The 18,347-nt window shown below is 55.3% G+C and overlaps 2 protein-coding genes across 4 annotated transcripts in view; both read right to left on the bottom strand.

Annotated features, from left to right (window-relative positions):
• Positions 1-172: 172 nt before the first annotated feature.
• IL18BP (interleukin 18 binding protein) lies at positions 173-3,668 on the bottom strand. The gene is made up of 5 exons (XM_047753249.1): positions 2,148-3,668; positions 1,585-1,791; positions 875-998; positions 651-798; positions 173-544 (listed from the first exon to the last, which is right to left on the bottom strand). Exons 1-5 carry the CDS (start codon positions 2,173-2,175, stop codon positions 479-481), a joined length of 573 nt encoding a protein of 190 aa, XP_047609205.1. The 5' UTR covers positions 2,176-3,668; the 3' UTR covers positions 173-478.
• A 903-nt stretch (positions 3,669-4,571) lies between these two features.
• RNF121 (ring finger protein 121) overlaps positions 4,572-18,347 on the bottom strand; it is a 98,432-nt gene continuing 84,656 nt past the window's right edge. For all 3 annotated transcript variants that reach the window (XM_047753246.1, XM_047753248.1, XM_047753247.1), the window contains 3 exons: positions 8,049-8,182; positions 7,360-7,461; positions 4,572-5,782 (listed from right to left, as the gene is read on the bottom strand). In XM_047753246.1, coding sequence (XP_047609202.1) covers positions 5,662-5,782; positions 7,360-7,461; positions 8,049-8,182 — 357 coding nt within the window. In that variant the 3' untranslated portion in view covers positions 4,572-5,661. The remainder of the gene's footprint in view (positions 5,783-7,359; positions 7,462-8,048; positions 8,183-18,347) is intronic.

Genomic DNA, 18,347 nt, shown 5'->3' with positions numbered 1-18,347 from the left:
GAAGCAGGGCCCTCTGGCTCTCAGAGAAGCATACCTTTTTCTTTGTCCCTGCTGGGCCCTCCCCGCTCTCAAATCCCTTCTCCTGGCCTTTCTGGGGCCACAGACCTTCCCGCACTCCCTCCTCGCACGGGTCGGTCGAGGCCTGAAGGAGAAATGACAAGGCAGACGCCAGTACACTACCACTGAAGGTTTATGCGCGCCCGGCGTGGGCCTGCGGTGGGGGCGGAGGCAGTCTCTCTCCCTGCCCTTCCTGGGACAGTCCCGCAAAGGACACACCCAACACCGAGTGGATGCGGGCGGCGGCTCGGGCCCGAGAGTGCGTAGACCTCAAGGGAGAGGTGACCATTCAAACAGGCTTTGGAGTTGGGGGTCACCTGTCGGCACAGTGGCACAGAGGGGACCTGCTGGGGGGCGGGGCTCCTTCAGCAGGGGGCCCACTTGTCTTCAGCCCAGCCTGGCGGAGGGAAGCAGACGGGGATCAGGGCCGAGGCAGGAGGGCCGCCGCCTCCCTGCGCTGCCGAGTCCTGTTCCTTCGCGTTTCCTGCTAAGGAGCGGGATGGAGAGACAGACAGAAGGCGCCTCAGCTGGAGCTGCTGCGGGCGCAGCCCCCTCTCCCCTCCCCTCCCCTCCGCCCCCCTCGGCTTCCTCACCCAGAGCTGGGCCAGAACCAGGTGACGCTGGGCCGTGTGCCCAGGATCGGAGAAAACACAGGAGAAGTTGGCGTGGCGCAGGCCGGGGCTCAGCTGCTCCAGCACCAGGGCCCGCCGCAGCTGGGTGCCCGCGCCCCGGCGTTCCCGCCTGCGGAGGGGAGCAGCAGAGGCGTCAGGGGCCTGCCCCCCGCCGCAGACCCCCGCCTGCCAGCCGCACCCCTCACCTGATGCTGCCCTCACGCAGGCGCCCCGGGAGGCGCTCGATGAAGGAGCCGTTGCCCAGCCAGTAGAGGATGCTGAAGTGGGGGAAGCGGCTGCAGGCGGTGCAGGACAGGGTCAGCGTTCCATCTAGGGACACACGTGGCTGCTGGCCCTTCTGCAGAGCAGACCCTCCCGCAGAGCAGACCCTCCCACCCTGCCCAGCCCCTCCCACCCTGCCCAGCCCCCAGGATTCAGGAACCTTGCTCGAGTGGCAAGTCTGGGGAGGGGAAGTGGGGTGGTTTGTTTACGGGGGCCCAGGCTGAGCAAGAGCAATCTGGGGACAGGTCCCTGGTCCCGGTGATGACTCCTGAGCGGACTTCTTCAGAACCACCCTCTCTAGCACCCGGCTCCCGTGACCCTAGGAGCCCTGGCCGAGGGGGCGGCACCTGTGGGCCACCGCGCCTCTGAGGTGGCCAGAGGGAAGTGCGCCCTGCGGAGGGGCTGGCTTGGAGCCCCTGCCGCCAGGGTGCCTTCTGTCTGAATTCTCTCCGTCCCGTTTGATGGGGGAGCATCCTGTGCACACTCACAAGGCTGCGTGCAAGGGCTGGGCGCTGAACACTCGGCCAAGCAGGCTGGGTTGAAGGTGGGGGCAGGGGCTCGGGAACCAGCCCTCCCTGGGCACCTCTGTGCCCTCAGCCCACCCTCCTGGGCCCCCATAAGAATTGCTCCTTACTCAATGGGACTTCCTCTTCTGGCCAGGTCACCTCCAGTCCTGGGCACCCCTTAGCTCGCGGGAGTGCCGGGGGCTGGAGAGAGCAGGGGTCCTTGGCCATCCCGGCTGAGGCGCTGGCAGCCACGGTGGCCTGGGGCACAGGGGTGCCTCTGGCCACCTGGGAGACGACGTGGGCACAGAAGAGCAGGGCCCACAGGGGCCTGGGGGCTAAAGAGAGATCAGTTAGAGGAGCTCGGCAGTGTCCCACCGCTCACATCCTGCCTCGGGCCCTGGCTGGAGAGGGCGCCGTGGCCTCAGCAGGCCTGGCAGAGGTTCCCGGGCTCTGCCCGGGGAGTGGGAGGGGCAAAGGGCCCCTCCGGCCCTGCCTCTTGGCCCCTCTTGAATGGAGCGCAGGGAGACCTTGGAAGGGAGCCAGAGCCGCAACATCTGAGCAGAGGCTGAAAGCAACAACCCAGGGGCTGAGGGGAGTCCGCCTGCGGCTCGCGCTCAGGGCCAGCCACGGGGCTCCCTTCTGGTTCCCCACCCGCTGCCCGCATGCACACCCGCACAGCCCCAGCTCCCACCTGGAGTCCAGTTCTGCCTCCTGGTCATGATGCGTGTGTCCGGAGCTGGCGAGCCGGGCTCTATATATCTGTGACAACTTCCTCCTCCGGGGGCGGCGGGGGAGGAGACGCTGAACACACCGCTGCTCCGACGTCTCGGCGGCTTGCTGAGATCCCAGCCGTGCGTGTGGCCACCTTCTTCCTGTGGGCTCCACCGCCCTCCCTACGCCTGAGCTCTCAGTGGGCTGCCAGGCACCGCTGTCCACTGCCCTGTGCACCTGCCCCACCTGGCAGCTGGAGGATGAGCCCCGGGCACAGGCTGGGGCGTCCCCTGCTGGGCCCTTCCCCGCCCCGGCAGCACGCTGGCCCCTGGTCCCATGTGACCCTTCACTACGGGATGGACACGGAGGCCCCAAGAGGACCAGAGACTCACCTGGTCACCCAGGGGGGCAGAGCCCTCTCCACTGCCAGGGCCGGTTCTGGGAAGGGCAGGGTGTACGGTGCAATCTTCTGGGAAAACGCTGTCCTCTCCCTGCCATTTCACTTTCACTTTTATTGAGCCAGGGAATCCCGGACGGGCTCCGGCCACCAGGAGAAGGGACACACGCACAACAGTCCAGGCCGGTCCCTGAGGCGCCTGCACCTGCACCTCTTCCTCGGCCCGAGCTCGCGGTGGCAGGGGCCCTTGACACTACCTCCCGGGCGCCCTGCTCTCCAGCCCACTGTCCCCGGGCCACAGGGCATGACCTCACGGCAGCCTCTCACACAAGAATTCTGTCCCAGCCAGCAGTCAGGACCCTGGCATCCGCCTTGGCTCCTCTGCGCGAACAGACCTCCTGCTTCCTCCTTCACACTCACACCGTATTCAAGCGGACACCGTCCCAGGCACTGGGGACCCCAGGGCAGATGGCTCCGACCGTCTCCGACTCCGCGTCGCAGCCGCTGTCCACAGCCCGGCCTTTCTCAGGCCCCCACTTCCGTCCCGCCAGCCCCGTGGCCGGAGCTGCAGCTCCAGCTCATCCGGAGGCCTCGATGCCCCCACCCGGCTCCCGAGCAGCCCGCAAGAGCCTGCCTTTCCGAACCCCCTCTTGAAGCTCCGTGGCTTGGCTCGGCCACCGCTGACCCCGTGGGACCCACCGCACGGAGACCACATGGAGGGCCCGTGCGGCTTGGGCAGGAGGCTCCCAGACAAGCCGAGCACCGGGCACACGCGCCTGAGCGCTGGCGCCTCCCAGGGGAGCGGGCCGTGCTCGGCGCCGGCAGGGCTCAGGGGAGGCGAGGGAGGCAGAAAGCCCGGGACGGGGACCCGCGGCGAGCACAGAGCAAGTGCGAAGGCCAGGACCCGGGGGTCCGGGCCGGGCGGTGCTGGGCTCCGGAGGCCAGGATGCTGGGAAGAGAGCCGGGGAGGCCGGGAGCGGGAAGAAAGTTTGGAAGCGGCATCAGGAACATCATCGGCTGGAACCCCCAGGAGGTGCACGGGTTTGTCTTTCTGGGGCCGCGCCCGCGGCATATGGAGGCTCCCAGGCATGTGGAGGTCAGATAGGAGCTGCAGCTGCCGGCCTACACCACAGCCACAGCCACGCCAGATCCGAGCCGTGTCTGCGACCTACACCACAGCTCCCGGCAATGCTGGATCCTCACGGACGGAGCAAGGCCAGGGATTGAACCCGCAACCTCATGGAAACGAGTCAGATTCATTACTGCTGAGCCATGACGGGAACTCCCCAAGGAGTTTTTTGGTACGTGTGGAAAAACCAGACTCATTCCTAACTTAGACAAGGAGGCACAGTCAACTCCTCCTCCCCAGGCCCTGACATCTTCGTCACCCCAGCTCCTCCCCGGCCGACTCCAAACTCCCAGGAGCACCCGTGTCTCCAGCAGTGAGGTCCGGAGGCCAGGCTGCCCCGGGGCTCCTGGGACACAGACCTTTGGGTGGAGGGTGCGAACTCGAGGGAGAGGAGAAGGACTCGGCCTGTGTCCCGAGGTCAGAGGTGGGCCGCTGGGCGGGGGGGGGGAGGGGTCAGGGGACTCGGGACCGGGGAGCACGAAGCGGGCGCCTCGGGCAGCCTGGCCTCAGCCCTGGCGGGAGCCGGCACAAACGAGAGGCCCGACCGTGGGACGATGACCCCGGTCCCCGCTCCACCCCCTGAGGAGGGGCCCGCTGGCAGGGGCGGCGGGGGCCGGGGACGCCACAGCCGGGCGAGCGAGGCCAGGGTGGAGAGCGGCCCATGGGAGGGGGCTGGGGGCAGGGCCCTGACCTCAGGCGGGGAGGACAGTGCCCAGGACAAAGCCCGGCCTCCCGCGCGCTCAGGGACGAGGGACGCCGCGGGGCCGGCCGCCCCCAGGCCCCCGGGGCTCCGGGGGGGAACAGCAGAAGGCCGCCGCAAAGGCGAGGCCCCCGAGGCCCGAGGGGAAGGGGTGGGAGAAGAAAGGCAGGCGGGGTGCTCAGCTTTCCAGCCCAGCTCACAGAGCTTTATTCAGAACGGCGGACAGGACCCGCCCGATGCCGGCCGGTGGCACCTGAGGCTGTGGCGGCCGCGGACCCGAGCGCGAGGCCCGTCTGCCCCCGCTTCCTGCTCAACTCCCAGGACCCGGGGCCTCCTTTCAGGCCCCAAGCTCCCCTGGGTCTCACCCTCTTGCCACCCACACCACCACCCACGCTGCCAGGCCTGGGCAGGGCCCAGGGCCGGCTGCCAAGGCTGACGTGACGGTATTCCCGGGGCTGGGAATCCCCTGGCAGCTCCGAGGGACACTCACCACAGGAAAGAGGCGCCTCTGTCACCGTCCCTCGGCCGCGCACACAGACGCGGGCGCACACACGCTCTCGCTCGGGCTTTCAGGGAAGGAAGTGATGGGGCAGTGGCCTTTGGCACGTGTCCCCACTTCTGGGCAGAGGACCTGCTTGCACAAGCGGCCCTCCATCGTGGCTCTGACAGTAGCCCCCGAGGCCCCACTGCGTAGAGACCCTGGTCTCTGTTCTCCGGAGAACAGGACAGCCCCGCTTGGGGCCAGGCCGCCGCCGCTGCTGCTGCTCTCACGCCCCAAACAAAGCCGCAGTGAATCCCGAGCCCCCAGGGCTTCCCTCACTGGAAGAGGCCCGACTAGGCTCCCGCTGCCCAGGGATGGGAGCGAGGAAGAGGGCGCGGAGCCCACCCTCCCCCAGGCTCGGGGGCACCGGGCCTGAGCCCACGCGGGGGAGGGAAGGGGAGGGGCTGGGCCCCGGGCGGGAGCCGGGGCGGCTCCTCGCCATCAAAAATGCCTTGGCTTGAGCCCGTCCTGCTCAAGCAGGGAGGCTGAGGCCTGGAAGAGGTGGGGCAATTCCTAGGTTCCACAATAAAAAAGGTTATTAAATATATTCATCAAAATAGTTTTCTTTTAAAAAGCCCCCACTGCTGACAGCCCCGCTGGCTGGCGCTCCGTCGTACCCTCCCCAGCCCGTCACAGCCGGAGGCCCTGAGCGGCCCAGCTGCCCCGTGAGTCCTCCCGGCGGCGGGGGGGCGCCCCGAGGTCCGGGGGCGGAAGCCCTCCTCCCTGACTATTCCAGGCCCAGGACGAAGTTGATGCCTTGCACCAGGCCAATGATGACGGGCTGCCAGGCCACCAGGTAGCGAAGCCAGTCCAGCAGCTGGCCGTACATCACATGTGGCCTCTCCCAGCTGCCAGGGCATTAAGGAAAAGAGGCGACGTGTTCCAGCGGCTACAACTCATCCGGGGGACGGGGAGAGGGTCTGCCTGCGCTCTCCGGCCGCGCCACGGGAATCGGCCTCAAGGAGAGGGCGCTGCTCGCCAGAGAGCCCAGCCTCCACTCCCGGAGCTCCCCATGTCGGGACACAGGGCGAAACCCAGACAGCAGGCGGGGGCCGGGGACCAGTGCAGGGGATGGAACAGACACCGGGGGGACTAAGCCCTCCGTGACCAACATGCAGAGAGGGCCCCGTGTGAGCCGCTCTGAGGTGGGACTGCTGCGCTCAGGGGCACAGCCCAGACCATAGCCCGTGGTGACCACGGCTGCAGGGAGCTAGGAGGGGGTAAGGTGCCTCCGAAGGGTCACGTAATGTCCCAAATGGGAGGTAGAGTCCCCGCTGTGGCATCTTGGGAGCTGCTGGGACGTGGGTTCGATCCCCGGCCCAGCAGTGGGTCAGGGATCCAGTGCTGCTGGAGCTGTGGCTTAGTTTACAACTGCAGCTCTGATCCCTGGCCTGGGAACTCCAGGTGCCATGGGGTGGCCAAAAGTGACCAACCCCCCCCCCCCAAATGCTAAGTGTTCTAGGTCAAGAAAGGGATTGCATCTAGGACAGGCACACGGGGGCAGAGCGACAGACTGGCCACAGGGGATAACCCCTGGCAGAGACTCCCACCCAAGGACACTAAGCACCAGGCCCTACTGAGGCCAAGTGGTCCTGGAGATAAGACGTCTGGAAAGAGAGCCTGGGCAGCCAGCTTTGGGGGAGCACGCGCTGAGCCTCACGAGACTGTGGTGAATCCCTCCGAAGGCATCAGAAAGAGCTGCCCAGTCCCACCGAGAACCAGGGAAGCCCTGTCCCTCAGCTCAACCATGGACTTACGTAGCTGGTCCTGAACCAGCCCCAGGCAAGGAGCCTCATGGGGGACACAGTGGCCCCACAAGGCCAGCTGGGGTCTGAGGGACAGGGAACCCTGACATAGAGAATCGGCTGCTGGGAGAGGTCCCTGGATTCCGGGGAAGTGAGGGGGGACCGGAGAAGGGGCGGGCACGTTCCCAGACAGGCGATGGGGGGACTCGGAGGTGAGCTGGCGGGTAGGGAGGGGCAGATCCGAGGAGCCGCACCCCGGGCTCAGAGCAGATGGGGACAGGAGATCCCTTCCCATCCCTGCAGCTGGCAGGCCCTGCGCGGGCTCGGAGCGGCCTCCAGCCCCACTTGTCAGAGGCGCTCTTCAGCTGTCCCGCCCTGAACAAGCCAGTCAACCCTTCAACTGCCTCCCGGTGGAGTGAGGACGCCATCACAGGTCACGACGCGCTAGAGAACCGAGTCAGATACCAGGAGCAAAAGGGCCAGGCACACAGCAGGCAGGCAGGCAGGCAGTAAAGGGGAGCTGCTACGCCCATCGAGCACCCTTGCAGGATCCTGTGAGCAGAAGCTGGGCGGCTGGTCCTGCCCTGGCTTCCCCGGCCCGGAGTCGGATGGGTGGACAGGCACCAGGCCACCGCGCGGCCACGGCGCCCGCGTCCCAGTGAGAAGCCTGCAAAGGATACGGGTTGCTGAACATCCTCTTGAGGTCAACCTTCTCTCGGCAGTAGGGACACGTCTGCTTCTTTCCCACGATGCACCAGCCGCGGATGCAGAACTCATGGAATCTGAGCACCACCGGTCAAGGGAAACGGTGGGCAGCCAGGATGGTGCTCCGGCCCCACGCCGCTCTTCAAAGCAGCACGCTAGCCCTGGAGGAAGGTCCGAGGCCCGGCTTCCCCGCATCCTGGCTCTGTAACCGCAACCGCGAGCAGGCCCTCCCTCCTCTCCGACCCTTCGTCCCCACAGGGGACGCGAGAAGGAGCCCAGTCTTAGGCCGTCATGGGGCAAAACGCGGGTAACCCATGGCGCAGAGCGGGGCTGAGCAAGGCCATGCCAAAGAGCAGACGTGTTATTCGGGGCCTTGACTCAGAAACGGGGGGCCGGTTAGAGGCTGCTCCCCCCGTGACAGACCCCGAGACTGACCCTGTCTGACCAGCCAGCCTCCCAACACGGCTCACGAGGAGGGGCTCCTGCCTGTGGGGGCGCAGAAGGCTGCCGCGGCCCACCCCGGGTCGGCCTCCCTCCCGGAGGACCTCACCCAAAGGCCTCCTCCCGTGACCGCCCGCCTCCAAAGGTCCCGACGGCAGAGCCCGCCCCGACGGCAGTGTGCACGTGGCAGGAGAGACGCGGCCCGGAGCGCCAGGCAGGATACACGTGGTTGCAAGACAGCCTGTACGTGTTCTCGATGATGCCCTCTTCGCTGACATCCACAAAGATCTGCTGCCCACACACGGCACACACGCTGTCTGAGAGGTGTTTGGTGGGCATGCCCGACTTGCTGTAAAACTGGGAGAGGAGAGCAGACGGAAGAGACGGAAAGACGTGAGAATCAAAGGGGCAGGGACCACGGAGGCCTGAGGCCTTCTGGAGACGGGAGGAGGGAAGCGGCGAGGGGGGCCCCGGAGCTCAGAGCACCTCCTAAACCGGATCGCCCTCATCGCTGCTGGGCACGGGGGGAGGACGCAGCAGATCAGAGACAGGCTGGGAAGTCAGATCGACCGGGACCTGAGGACCAGGCTGGGTCCGCTTCAGAGACAGTGAGAATGGGAGGGAGAAGGGCTCAGGGCTGGGGGTCTGGGGCTACGTCAGCCAAGCCACCCTGCAGCCAGATTCCAGGTCCATGAGAGATGGCAACAGCTCTTCTCCAAGATTCAAAACAGTGAAACATCCCGTGCCACGCTGATCTGGGGACAAGGGCATCCTCAGACACCTGTGGCAGCAGCAAAAGAGGTTCAATCCTTTTGAGGAGCATGGGGCGTGAGGTCCCACACAGTCACACCATTTAACCCATTAAGTGAAGCCCTTAATTTCACCATAACAAGTTATTTCATTTTTTATTTTTTGTCTATTTATGGCTGCGCCTGTGGCGTATGGAGGTTCCCAGGATAAGGGGTCGAATCAGAGCTACAGATGCCGGCCTACACCACCGCCACAGCAACGCAGGATCCAAGCCGTGTCTGTGACCTACACCGCAGCTCCTGGCAATGCCAGATCCTTAACCCACTGAGCGAGGCCAGGGATCGAACCTGTGTCCTCATGGATACCAGCTGGGTTCGTGACTGCTAGGCCACGATGGGAACTCATCACTTTAAGGAATTTAAAGAAATAGCAGGAACATCCAAAAAGCTTCATGTGTACAGACACTCACTTAAGCACTGTTTATAACTGAAGGAGCAAAGAGTCTGGCAATCCCGCAAAAAGTGAAACACCAAACTGGCGCACGACACAGCGATCCCATGCTTGGGTACCTACACCCTAGAGGATGAAAACGGAGCCGGACCACGCACTCGCACACCAGCGCTCACGGCAGCACAGCCAAGAGCCAAGAGACAGAGACGACCCAGGGATCCACCGACATAAGAGTGGATAAACAAAAGAATGAGCTCGCTCTCCCCAATGAAATGCCTGTCTGTCATAAAAGCAATGAACGTTCTCGTACATATGCTACAACATGTAGCATGTACTTTGAAAACATTATACTAAATACGTCAGACACAAAAGGGCAAAACATTGAGTCTACTTACATAAAGTATCAGAATAGGCAACTTCATAAAAGAGCTGAGAGGTAGCCAGTGTGTGTGGGGGAATGGGGAGCAGGAGTGTAATGGGCAGTTTCTGGGGGACGATGAAAAATTCTGTAGCCAAGCAGTGGTGACAGTTGCACAACACTATAAATGCAATTAATGTGCTTAAAAACGGCTAAAATTTTCTGTTAGATGTATTTCACCAAAGTAAAAAAACAGTAAGCAAATAAAAGCAAACAATGCCAAAAAAAAAAAAAAAACCCAAGCAAAGAAATGGAAATAACCATAAATGACTGACACTAGGAGAACGCTTCAACCAGTGACGGTACCCACTCCAGGGATTGGACACTGAAGGCTGAGCTGCAACCTAAGCGTCAAAAACAAGGTTCAAAGCTGGATGCAGAGCTTCGGTGCCACACAGAAAGACAGGCCCAAGCCTACCAAGATGCCCCAAGGCAGTGTCCACAATGTTCTCGCTGGTGATGTTTTGGTATTGGGATTATAGATGATTTTTTTCTTTCGCCTGCTTCTCTCCACTCAAATTTTCCTTAGAGAACATATATGAAAGGCGAACCCTTGAGGCACCGCATCCCAATAAAATGAGTTATAGGTCACTGCTCTCCCAGGGCACCGAGCTGTTCTGTTTACGCTTTTCCTGCAGTTGATTACGTGTTCAATAGCATCACGTCTAAAGAGCCGATTACAGTAACACCACCAAGCGGATGGATAAAAAAGCGACGGGACATATATACAATGGAATACTACTCAGCCATAAACAGAATAAAATAATGCCGTCTGCAGCAACACGGATGGATCTAGAGAGAGATGATCATACCAAGTGAAGTCAGTCAGGAAGAGAAGCAGAAATACCATCTATCACGTATTTGTGGAATCTGCAATGTGACCCAGGAGGGACAAATCAAGATGACAGAACAGGACACGGACTCACCTCTTCCCGCATGCATCCAGAGTACATCACAGGAGTGCACCTGGTGGCACAGCGTAAACCAATTCAACTAGTATGGGTGAGGATGTGGGTTTGAACCTTGGCCTCGTTCGGTGGGTCGGGGATCCGGCGTCGCTGTGAGCTGTGATGTAGGTCACAGATGTGGCCTGGATCCCCTGTTGCTGTGGCTGTAGCACAGGCTGGGAGCTGTAGCTCTGATTTGACCCCTAGCCTGGGAACCTCCACGTGCCATGGGTGCGGCCCTAAAAATCAGAAACCAAATAAAACAAACCAAAAAACCAACAAACAAAGAATACGTCTATAAATGGAACAATTCTCAGAGAACACCTACTGAACCCCAGCAACAGACCTCAGATACCCGAGGGGACAAGAGGAAGCTCCACATGACTGGGTAGGATGAACGAAAAAGGGGAGGGAGAAAAAGGAGAGGAAGCAGGATGGGATCAGTGCCCCTGGGAGCGGCTGAAGGAGAGGGGAGGTTCCTGTACCCTAGAAGGTTCCCTCACCAGTGGAGGGATCAGCTGGGACAGAAAAGGTGCTTTAAGAGTTCCCACTGTGGCTCAGTGGTAAAGAACCCAACTAGTACCCATGAAGACTGGGGTTCAATCCCTGGCCTCGCTCAGTGGGTTAAGGATCTGGTGTTGCTGTGAGCTGTGGTGTAGGTCGCAAACGCGGCTGGGATCCTGTGTTGCTGTGACTGTGGTGTAGGCCGGTAGATGTGGCTCTAATTCAACCCTAGCCGGGGAACCTCCATATACTTCAGGTGTGGCCCTAAAAAGACGAAAAAAAGAAAGAAAGAAAACAGAAAAGCTGCTTTGGAGGTTCAGAGGAAAAAAGTGCAACGCCTGGTTTGTGGCAAGCAGGAGCGAGCAAGACCTACAGGGGTGATCCTGCGGGCCCCAGCCTGAGACACACGGCCACTGGTGCAGGTGGGGGCTGCTGCTGCGGCCTGGGGTTTGGAGGACAGGACTGCTGCTGGCTGCACAGGGACAGCCTGAGGGGGTGGGAGTGTGGCGTGTTCTCAGAGAAACGCAAGGCCATCGTGGAAGCGAGGCACCACTGCTGAGGGGCATGCGAGGGGCGGGGCTGCCACTGCAGCCTCTTTCACAGGGCACGTACCCCTGCCCCTTGGGCTCAGACGAGGCTCCCTTAGGCAGTGCCATGCACCCCCAGCCACTCCCCAGCGCCCTCCCACCTGGGCAGGCTCGTGTGCTCCCGCTGCCTTGGGAGCAGACCCGAGTGGGATGACCACACTCAGAAGTGGGGCTGAAATCAGAGCTGAGCCCTGGGGGGCCATGCAACTCTGGAAGGAGAGCTGCAACATCTCCTCGGGGCTGCGCAAACAGTATCTACACCTCCACTGCCAGCTTGGCAAATCCACCACCTCCAGATCATCTGAATGGATGAGCGCTCCCGCAGCTGGGATGGGGCTGGCTTTTGCAGCAGTGAGCTGTGTGGGAGCATACGTATGGGGGGCAGGCCGGGCCTGAGCCACCTCCACAATTCCCACACGGGGTCCAGATGCATGACCACCGCAGTCCACTGCAGTCCTGGCACCTGACTTCAGTGGACCTATGCTGGAGGCCTGGTGAAAGTAACGCCTGAGAAGATGCCAGGACCAAATGCTGGCATAGCCATGCTTGAGGTGGGGCCAAGAGCAGTGCCAACAGCAACGTACTTTCTGAGCCCACACAGCGAGTGAGAGACGACACAGAAGAGCACACTCACAGGTGATGGGCTCCAGGGGAGGACCACTCACTCGCTCCTCTCACCAGTGGGAGTGCTCCAATCCTGCCTACTTCCCAGAGACAGCTCAGAACTAGATCTGGGGTTTCCACTCCAACAACAAGGGAGGGGACCCTGCCGGTGACAGGGCAGTGACAATAACAGAGCAGAGGGGGCCCCAGTCAACACCCAGTGCAGTCTCTGATCACCAGAACATCAGTCACAGCTCCTATCCAGGGGATAGGAGCATAATAAGGCCAGCATACACTAAGGAAAGAGGTGGCAGGCAGCCATACCAAAAAAAAGCCTCACATCAAAAATATTAAACCCATGCAGGCTACAAAGGGGTGTTCCCACATAAAATTAGCCCTACAAGACAGTCTAAGGGTCTGGCATCAGGAGGAGGAAACCCCAGAGCATTTGGCTTCAAAAGGCCAGCAAGGCTTGACAGCAGGTGCTGCACAGGACTGGGGGAAACAGATACACAAGGCCTCACATGCACCGAGAGCCAGCAAAAAGCAGTTACTCCACAGGAGCCTAGGCTAGACCCACCTATGGATCTTGGAGGGTCTCCTGGGGAGAGGAGGGTCTGCTGTGGCTCACTATGGGGGGCAAGGACACTGGTGGTGGAGGCCCCAGGAAACACTGATCAGCATGAGATCTTCCAGAGGTCACATTTCAGCACCAAGACCCGGTCCCAGAACAGCCTGCAGGCTCCAGTGCTGGACCACTTCAGGCCACACAACCAGCAGGACAGGAACACATCAGTAGACAAGGTGCCTAAAGGCACACTGAGCGCACAGCCACCTCCAAACAAACTGCTTGATGAGGCCCTGCCCAAACGAGGGACAAGACACAGCCTCCCCCAACAGTGGGCAAGCAATATTCCCCCTCACCAGGAAGCCTGCACTAAGTCCTAGACCAGTCTCACACACCAGGGGGCAGACACCAGCCTCAGAGAGGAACTACGATCCTGCGGCCTCTGGGAAAGGAGACCACAGACACAGAAAGTTAGACAAAATGAGACGACAGAGAAATACGCCTCAGATGAAGAAACACGATAAAAACCCACAAAAAAAACCTAAATAAAGATGAGACAGGCAATCTACCTAAAAAAGAACTCTGAGTTATGATCATAATAATCCAAGATCTAGAAAAAGGACAGAGGCACAGACCCAGAAGTTATGAGAAATGTTTAACAAAGAGCTAGAAGACTTAAAGAACAAGCAAAGATGAACAATATAATAACTGAGAAGAAAAATACACCACAAAGACTCAAGAGCAGAATAAATGAGGCAAAAAGAATGAATACGTGAGCTGGAAAACAGAGTGGTGGAAATCACTGGCACAGAACAGAATAAAGAAAAAAGAATGAGAAGAAATGGAGAGTCTAGGCGACTCTGAGACAACATTAAATGTACCCACACTTGCATTACAGGGGTCCCAGAAGGAGCAGAGGGAGAGAAAGGACCTGAGAAAATATCTTAAAAGATTAGAGCCCAAAACTTGGCTAACATGGGAAAGGAAACACTTAAGTCCAGGAAGCACAGAGAGTCCCATTCAGGATAAACCAGCGGAAGAACACGCTGAGACACAGATTAATCAAACTGACAAAAGTTAAAGAAAAAGAAAAAACATTAAAAGCAACAGGGAAAAAACAAGAAATAAAATACAAGGAAATCCCCGAAGGTTATCAGCTGATTTTTCAGCAGAAACTCTGCAGACCAGAGAGTGGCACAATATATTCAACGTCATGAAAGGGAAAAACCTACAACCAAGAATACTCTACCCAGCAAAGCTCTCATTCAGATTCAACGGAGAAATCAAAAGCTTTACAGAGAAGTGAAAGCCAAGAGAATTAAGTACCACCAAACCAGCTTTATAACAAATGCTAAAGGAACTTCTCTGGGCAGAAAATGCCACAACTAGAAACAAGAAAATTATGAATAGAAAAGTTCACTGGTACAGGCAAGCACAAAGGTAGGAAATCATCCACAGACAAATATGATATCAAAATCAGCATTTGAGAGAATAAGAGAATACAAATGCAAGATACTGAAAATGAATTAGAGACCAGCAACTCACAACAATCTTGTATATATGTAAACTGCTGTATCAAAACCATACAGGAACTGCAAACCAAAAAACTACAATAGATGCACACACAAAAAAGAAAATCAATCCTCACCCAGCATTAAAGATAATCATCAAATCACAAGAGAATAAAAGAGGAAACCTACAAAAACAAATCCAAAACAATAAAAAAATAAATGGAAGTACACACATATTGATAATTACCTTAAATGTAAATGGATTAAGTGCCCCCCCCCCAACGACATAGACTTACCAAATGGATACAAAAATAAGACCCATATATATGCTGTCTGCAAAAGAGCTTCTTCATATCCAAGGACACAATCAGAACGAAAATGAGGAGATGGAAAAAGGTATTCCATGTAAATGGAAATCAAAAGAAAGCTGGAATGGCAATACTCATATGAGGAAAAATAGTCTCAAAAAACTGTTGCAGGAGACAAAGATGGAAAGTACATAATAAGGGATCAATCCAAGAAGACATAATAATTGTAAACATATGTGCGCTCAATATAGGAGCACCTCAATATACAAGACAGGAGTTCCCTCTGTGGCTCAGTGGTTAACAAATCCGACTAGGAACCCTGAGGTTGTGGGTTCGATCCCTGGCCTCACTCAGTGGGTTAAGGATCCAGCATTGCCATGAGCTGAGGTGTAGGTCACAGATGCGCCTTGGATCCTGCATTGCTGTGGCTGTGGTGTAGGCTGGCAGCTGCAGCTCTGATTCGATCCCTAGCCTGGGAAATTCCCTATGATGTGGGTGTGGCCCTAAAAAGCAAAAAATAGATGCACACCATATTAACAAACTGAAGAATTAAAAAAACTTATGGTCATGGAGTTCCCGTCGTGGCACAGTGGTTAATGAATCAGACTGGGAACCGTGAGGTTGCGGGTTCCATCCCTGGCCTTGCTCAGTGGGTTAAGGATACAGTGTTGCCGTGAGCTATGGTGTGGGTTGCAGACGTGGCTCGGGTCCCGCGTTGCTGTGGCTCTGGCGTAGGCCGGCGGCTATAGCTCTGATTAGACCCCTAGCTTGGGAACCTCCATATGCGGTGGGAGTGGCTTAAGAAAAGGCAAAAAAGACAAAAAACAAGACAAAAAAATAACCCCACATATGGTCATATCAATAGATGCAGCAAAGCTTCTGACAAAATCCAACACCAATTTATGATGAAAATAACTTTCCAGAAAGTAGGTATAGAGAGAACCTACCTCAACATGATAAAGGCCACATATGACAGACCCACAGCTAAGGTCATTCTCAATGGTAAAAAGCTGAAAGTATTTCTGCTAAGATCAGGAATAAGACAAGGATGCCAACTCTTGTCACTTTTATTCAACAGTTTTGGAAGTTCTAGCTAAAGGCAACCAGAGAAGGAAAAGAAATAAAAGGAATCCAAATTCGAAGAGAAGAAGTAAAACTGTCACTGTTTGTATATGAAAGATACTACACACAGAAAATCCTGAAGATGCTTACTGAAAACTACTAGAGCTCATCAATGAATAAAGTAAAGTTGCAGCATACAAAATTAATACACAGAAATCTCACACATTCCCATACATTAACAAAGATCAGAAAGAGAAATTAAAGAAAGAATTCCATTTACCACATCAAAAAAGAATTCCACGTATCATTCCAAATACCTAGGAATTTATTAAAACTACCTTAGGAGGCAAAAGCCCTATATTCTCTGAACTACAAGATGCTGATTAGGGAGTTGTGGCTCAGTGGTTAATGAATCTGACTGGGAACCACGAGGTTGCAGGTTCGATCCCTGGCCTCACTCAGTGGGTCAAGGAACTGGCATTGTCATAAGCTGTAGTGTAGGTTGCAGACGTGGCTTGGATCCCACGTTGCTGTGGCTCTGGCATAGGCCGGTGGCTACAGCTCCAATTAGACCCCTAGCCTGAGAACCTCCATATGTTGCCGAAGCAGCCCTAGAAAAGGCAAAAAGACAAAAAGAAAGAAAAAAGATGCTGATGAAAGACATCAAAGATGGAGTTCCTGTTCTGGCCCAGTGGGTTAAGAACCTGACACTGTGTCTGTGAGGATGCAGATTTGATCCTTGGCCTCACTGGGTTAAGGCTCTGGCGTTTGCTGCAAGGTGCGGCAAAGGTTGCAGATACAGCTCAAATCTAGGGTTGCTGTGGGGTAGGCCAGCAGCTGCAGCTCTAATTCGCCCCCTAGCCTGGTAACATCCAGATGCTGCAGGTGTAGCTGAGAAAGAGGGAGGGAGGAGGAAAGAAGGAAGGAAGGGAGGGAGGAAGGAAAGAAATCAAGATGACACAGAACAGATAAAAAGATATACCACACTCTTAGATTGAAGAATCAATATTGTCAAAAAGGACTCTACTACCCAAAGCAATCAAAAGTTTCAACGCAATCCCTGTCAAATTACCAAGAATATTTCAAAAAATTTTAAAATTTGTGTGGAAATAAAAGACCCTGAATAGCCAAAGCAATCCGGGGGAGGGGGGGGTGGAATGGAGGTGGAGGAATCAGGCACTCTAATATCAGACTCTACTACAAAGCTAGTTATCAAAAGGTATAGTAGTGGCACAAAAACAGAAATATAGATCAAAGGAACAGGACAGTAAGCCCACAGATAAACCCATATACCTATGGTCAACTAATATATAACAAAGGAGGCAGAATATACAGTGGAGAAAAGATACAATCCTCAATAAATAAGTGATACTGGGAAAAAAGGACAGCCACATGTAAAAGAATTAAATTAGAACATTTTCTAACACCATATACAAAAATAAACTCAAAATGGCTTCAAGACCTAAAACATAGGGCTGGATACTATGAAACTCTTAGAGGAACACATCGGCAGAACACTCTTTGACATATACCGCAGCAATATCTATTTGGATCCACCTCTTAGAGTAATGAAAACAGAAACAAAAGTAAAATGAGACCTAATTAAATTTAAAAGCTTTTTCACAGCAAAGGACACAATAAATAAAATAAAAAGACAACCCACGGAATGAGAGAAAATCTTGCAAACAAAGCGACCGACAAGGGATTAATAGCCAAAGTATACAAATATCTCGTGCAACTCTACATGAAAAAAAATTTTTTTTTAATGCAAAGAACTAAATAGACATTTCTCCAAAGATAACATATAGGTGGCCAAAAAGCACATGAAGAATGCTAAACATCACTAATACAGAAATGCAAAGAAAAACTGCAATGAGGTACCATCTCACACCAGTCAGAATGGCCACCATTAAAAGTCTACAAACAATAAATGCTGGAGAGGCTGTGGAGAAAAGGGAACCCTCCTACACTGTTGGTAGGAATGTAAATTGGTAAAGCCACTATGGAAAACAGTATGGAGGTTACTTAAAAAACTAAAACTAGAACTACCATATGATTCAGCAATCCCACTCTTGGGCATATATCTGGAGAAAACCATAATTCAAAAAGACACATGCACCCCCATGTTCATTGCACCACTATTTACAATAGCCAAGACATGGAAGCAACCTGAATGTCTGCTGACAGAGGAATGGATAAAGAAGATGTGGTACATATATACAATGGATTATTATTTGGCCATAAAAAGAATGAAATAATGGCATTTGCAGCAACATGGATGGACCTAGAGATTATCATACTAAGTAAATCAGGGAAAGACAAATATCATATGATATCACTTATATGTGAAATCTAATTTAAAAATGATATGAAAACTTATTTACAAAATAGAAGCAGACTCAGATTTCAAAATCAAACTTATGGTTAACCAAAGGAGAAATGCGGCAGAGAGAGATAAATTAGAAGTATGGAATTAACACACACATACTGCTATAGGTCCTACTATACAGCACAGCGAAATCTACTCAACGTTCTGCAATAACCTGTATGGGAAAGGAATCTGAAAAAGAATGGATGTATTTGTATAGATAGCTGATTCACTTTGCATTACACTTGAAATTGACACAACACTATAAATCAACTACATTCCAATAAAAAATTTTAAAATAAAATATGACACAAATGAACTTACCTATGAAACAGAAACAGCCTCACAGACATAGAGAACAGACTTGTGGTTGCCAAGGGGGAGGGTGGGGGAGAGGAAGGATGGAGTGGGAGTTTGGTATTAGCAGATGCAAACTAGTATATATA

This window comes from Phacochoerus africanus, chromosome 11 (genome assembly GCF_016906955.1).
Source record: "Phacochoerus africanus isolate WHEZ1 chromosome 11, ROS_Pafr_v1, whole genome shotgun sequence".
NCBI lineage: Eukaryota > Metazoa > Chordata > Mammalia > Artiodactyla > Suidae > Phacochoerus > Phacochoerus africanus.
Note: the sequence above shows the minus strand (reverse complement) of the source record. Positions and strands in the feature narration are given on the sequence as shown.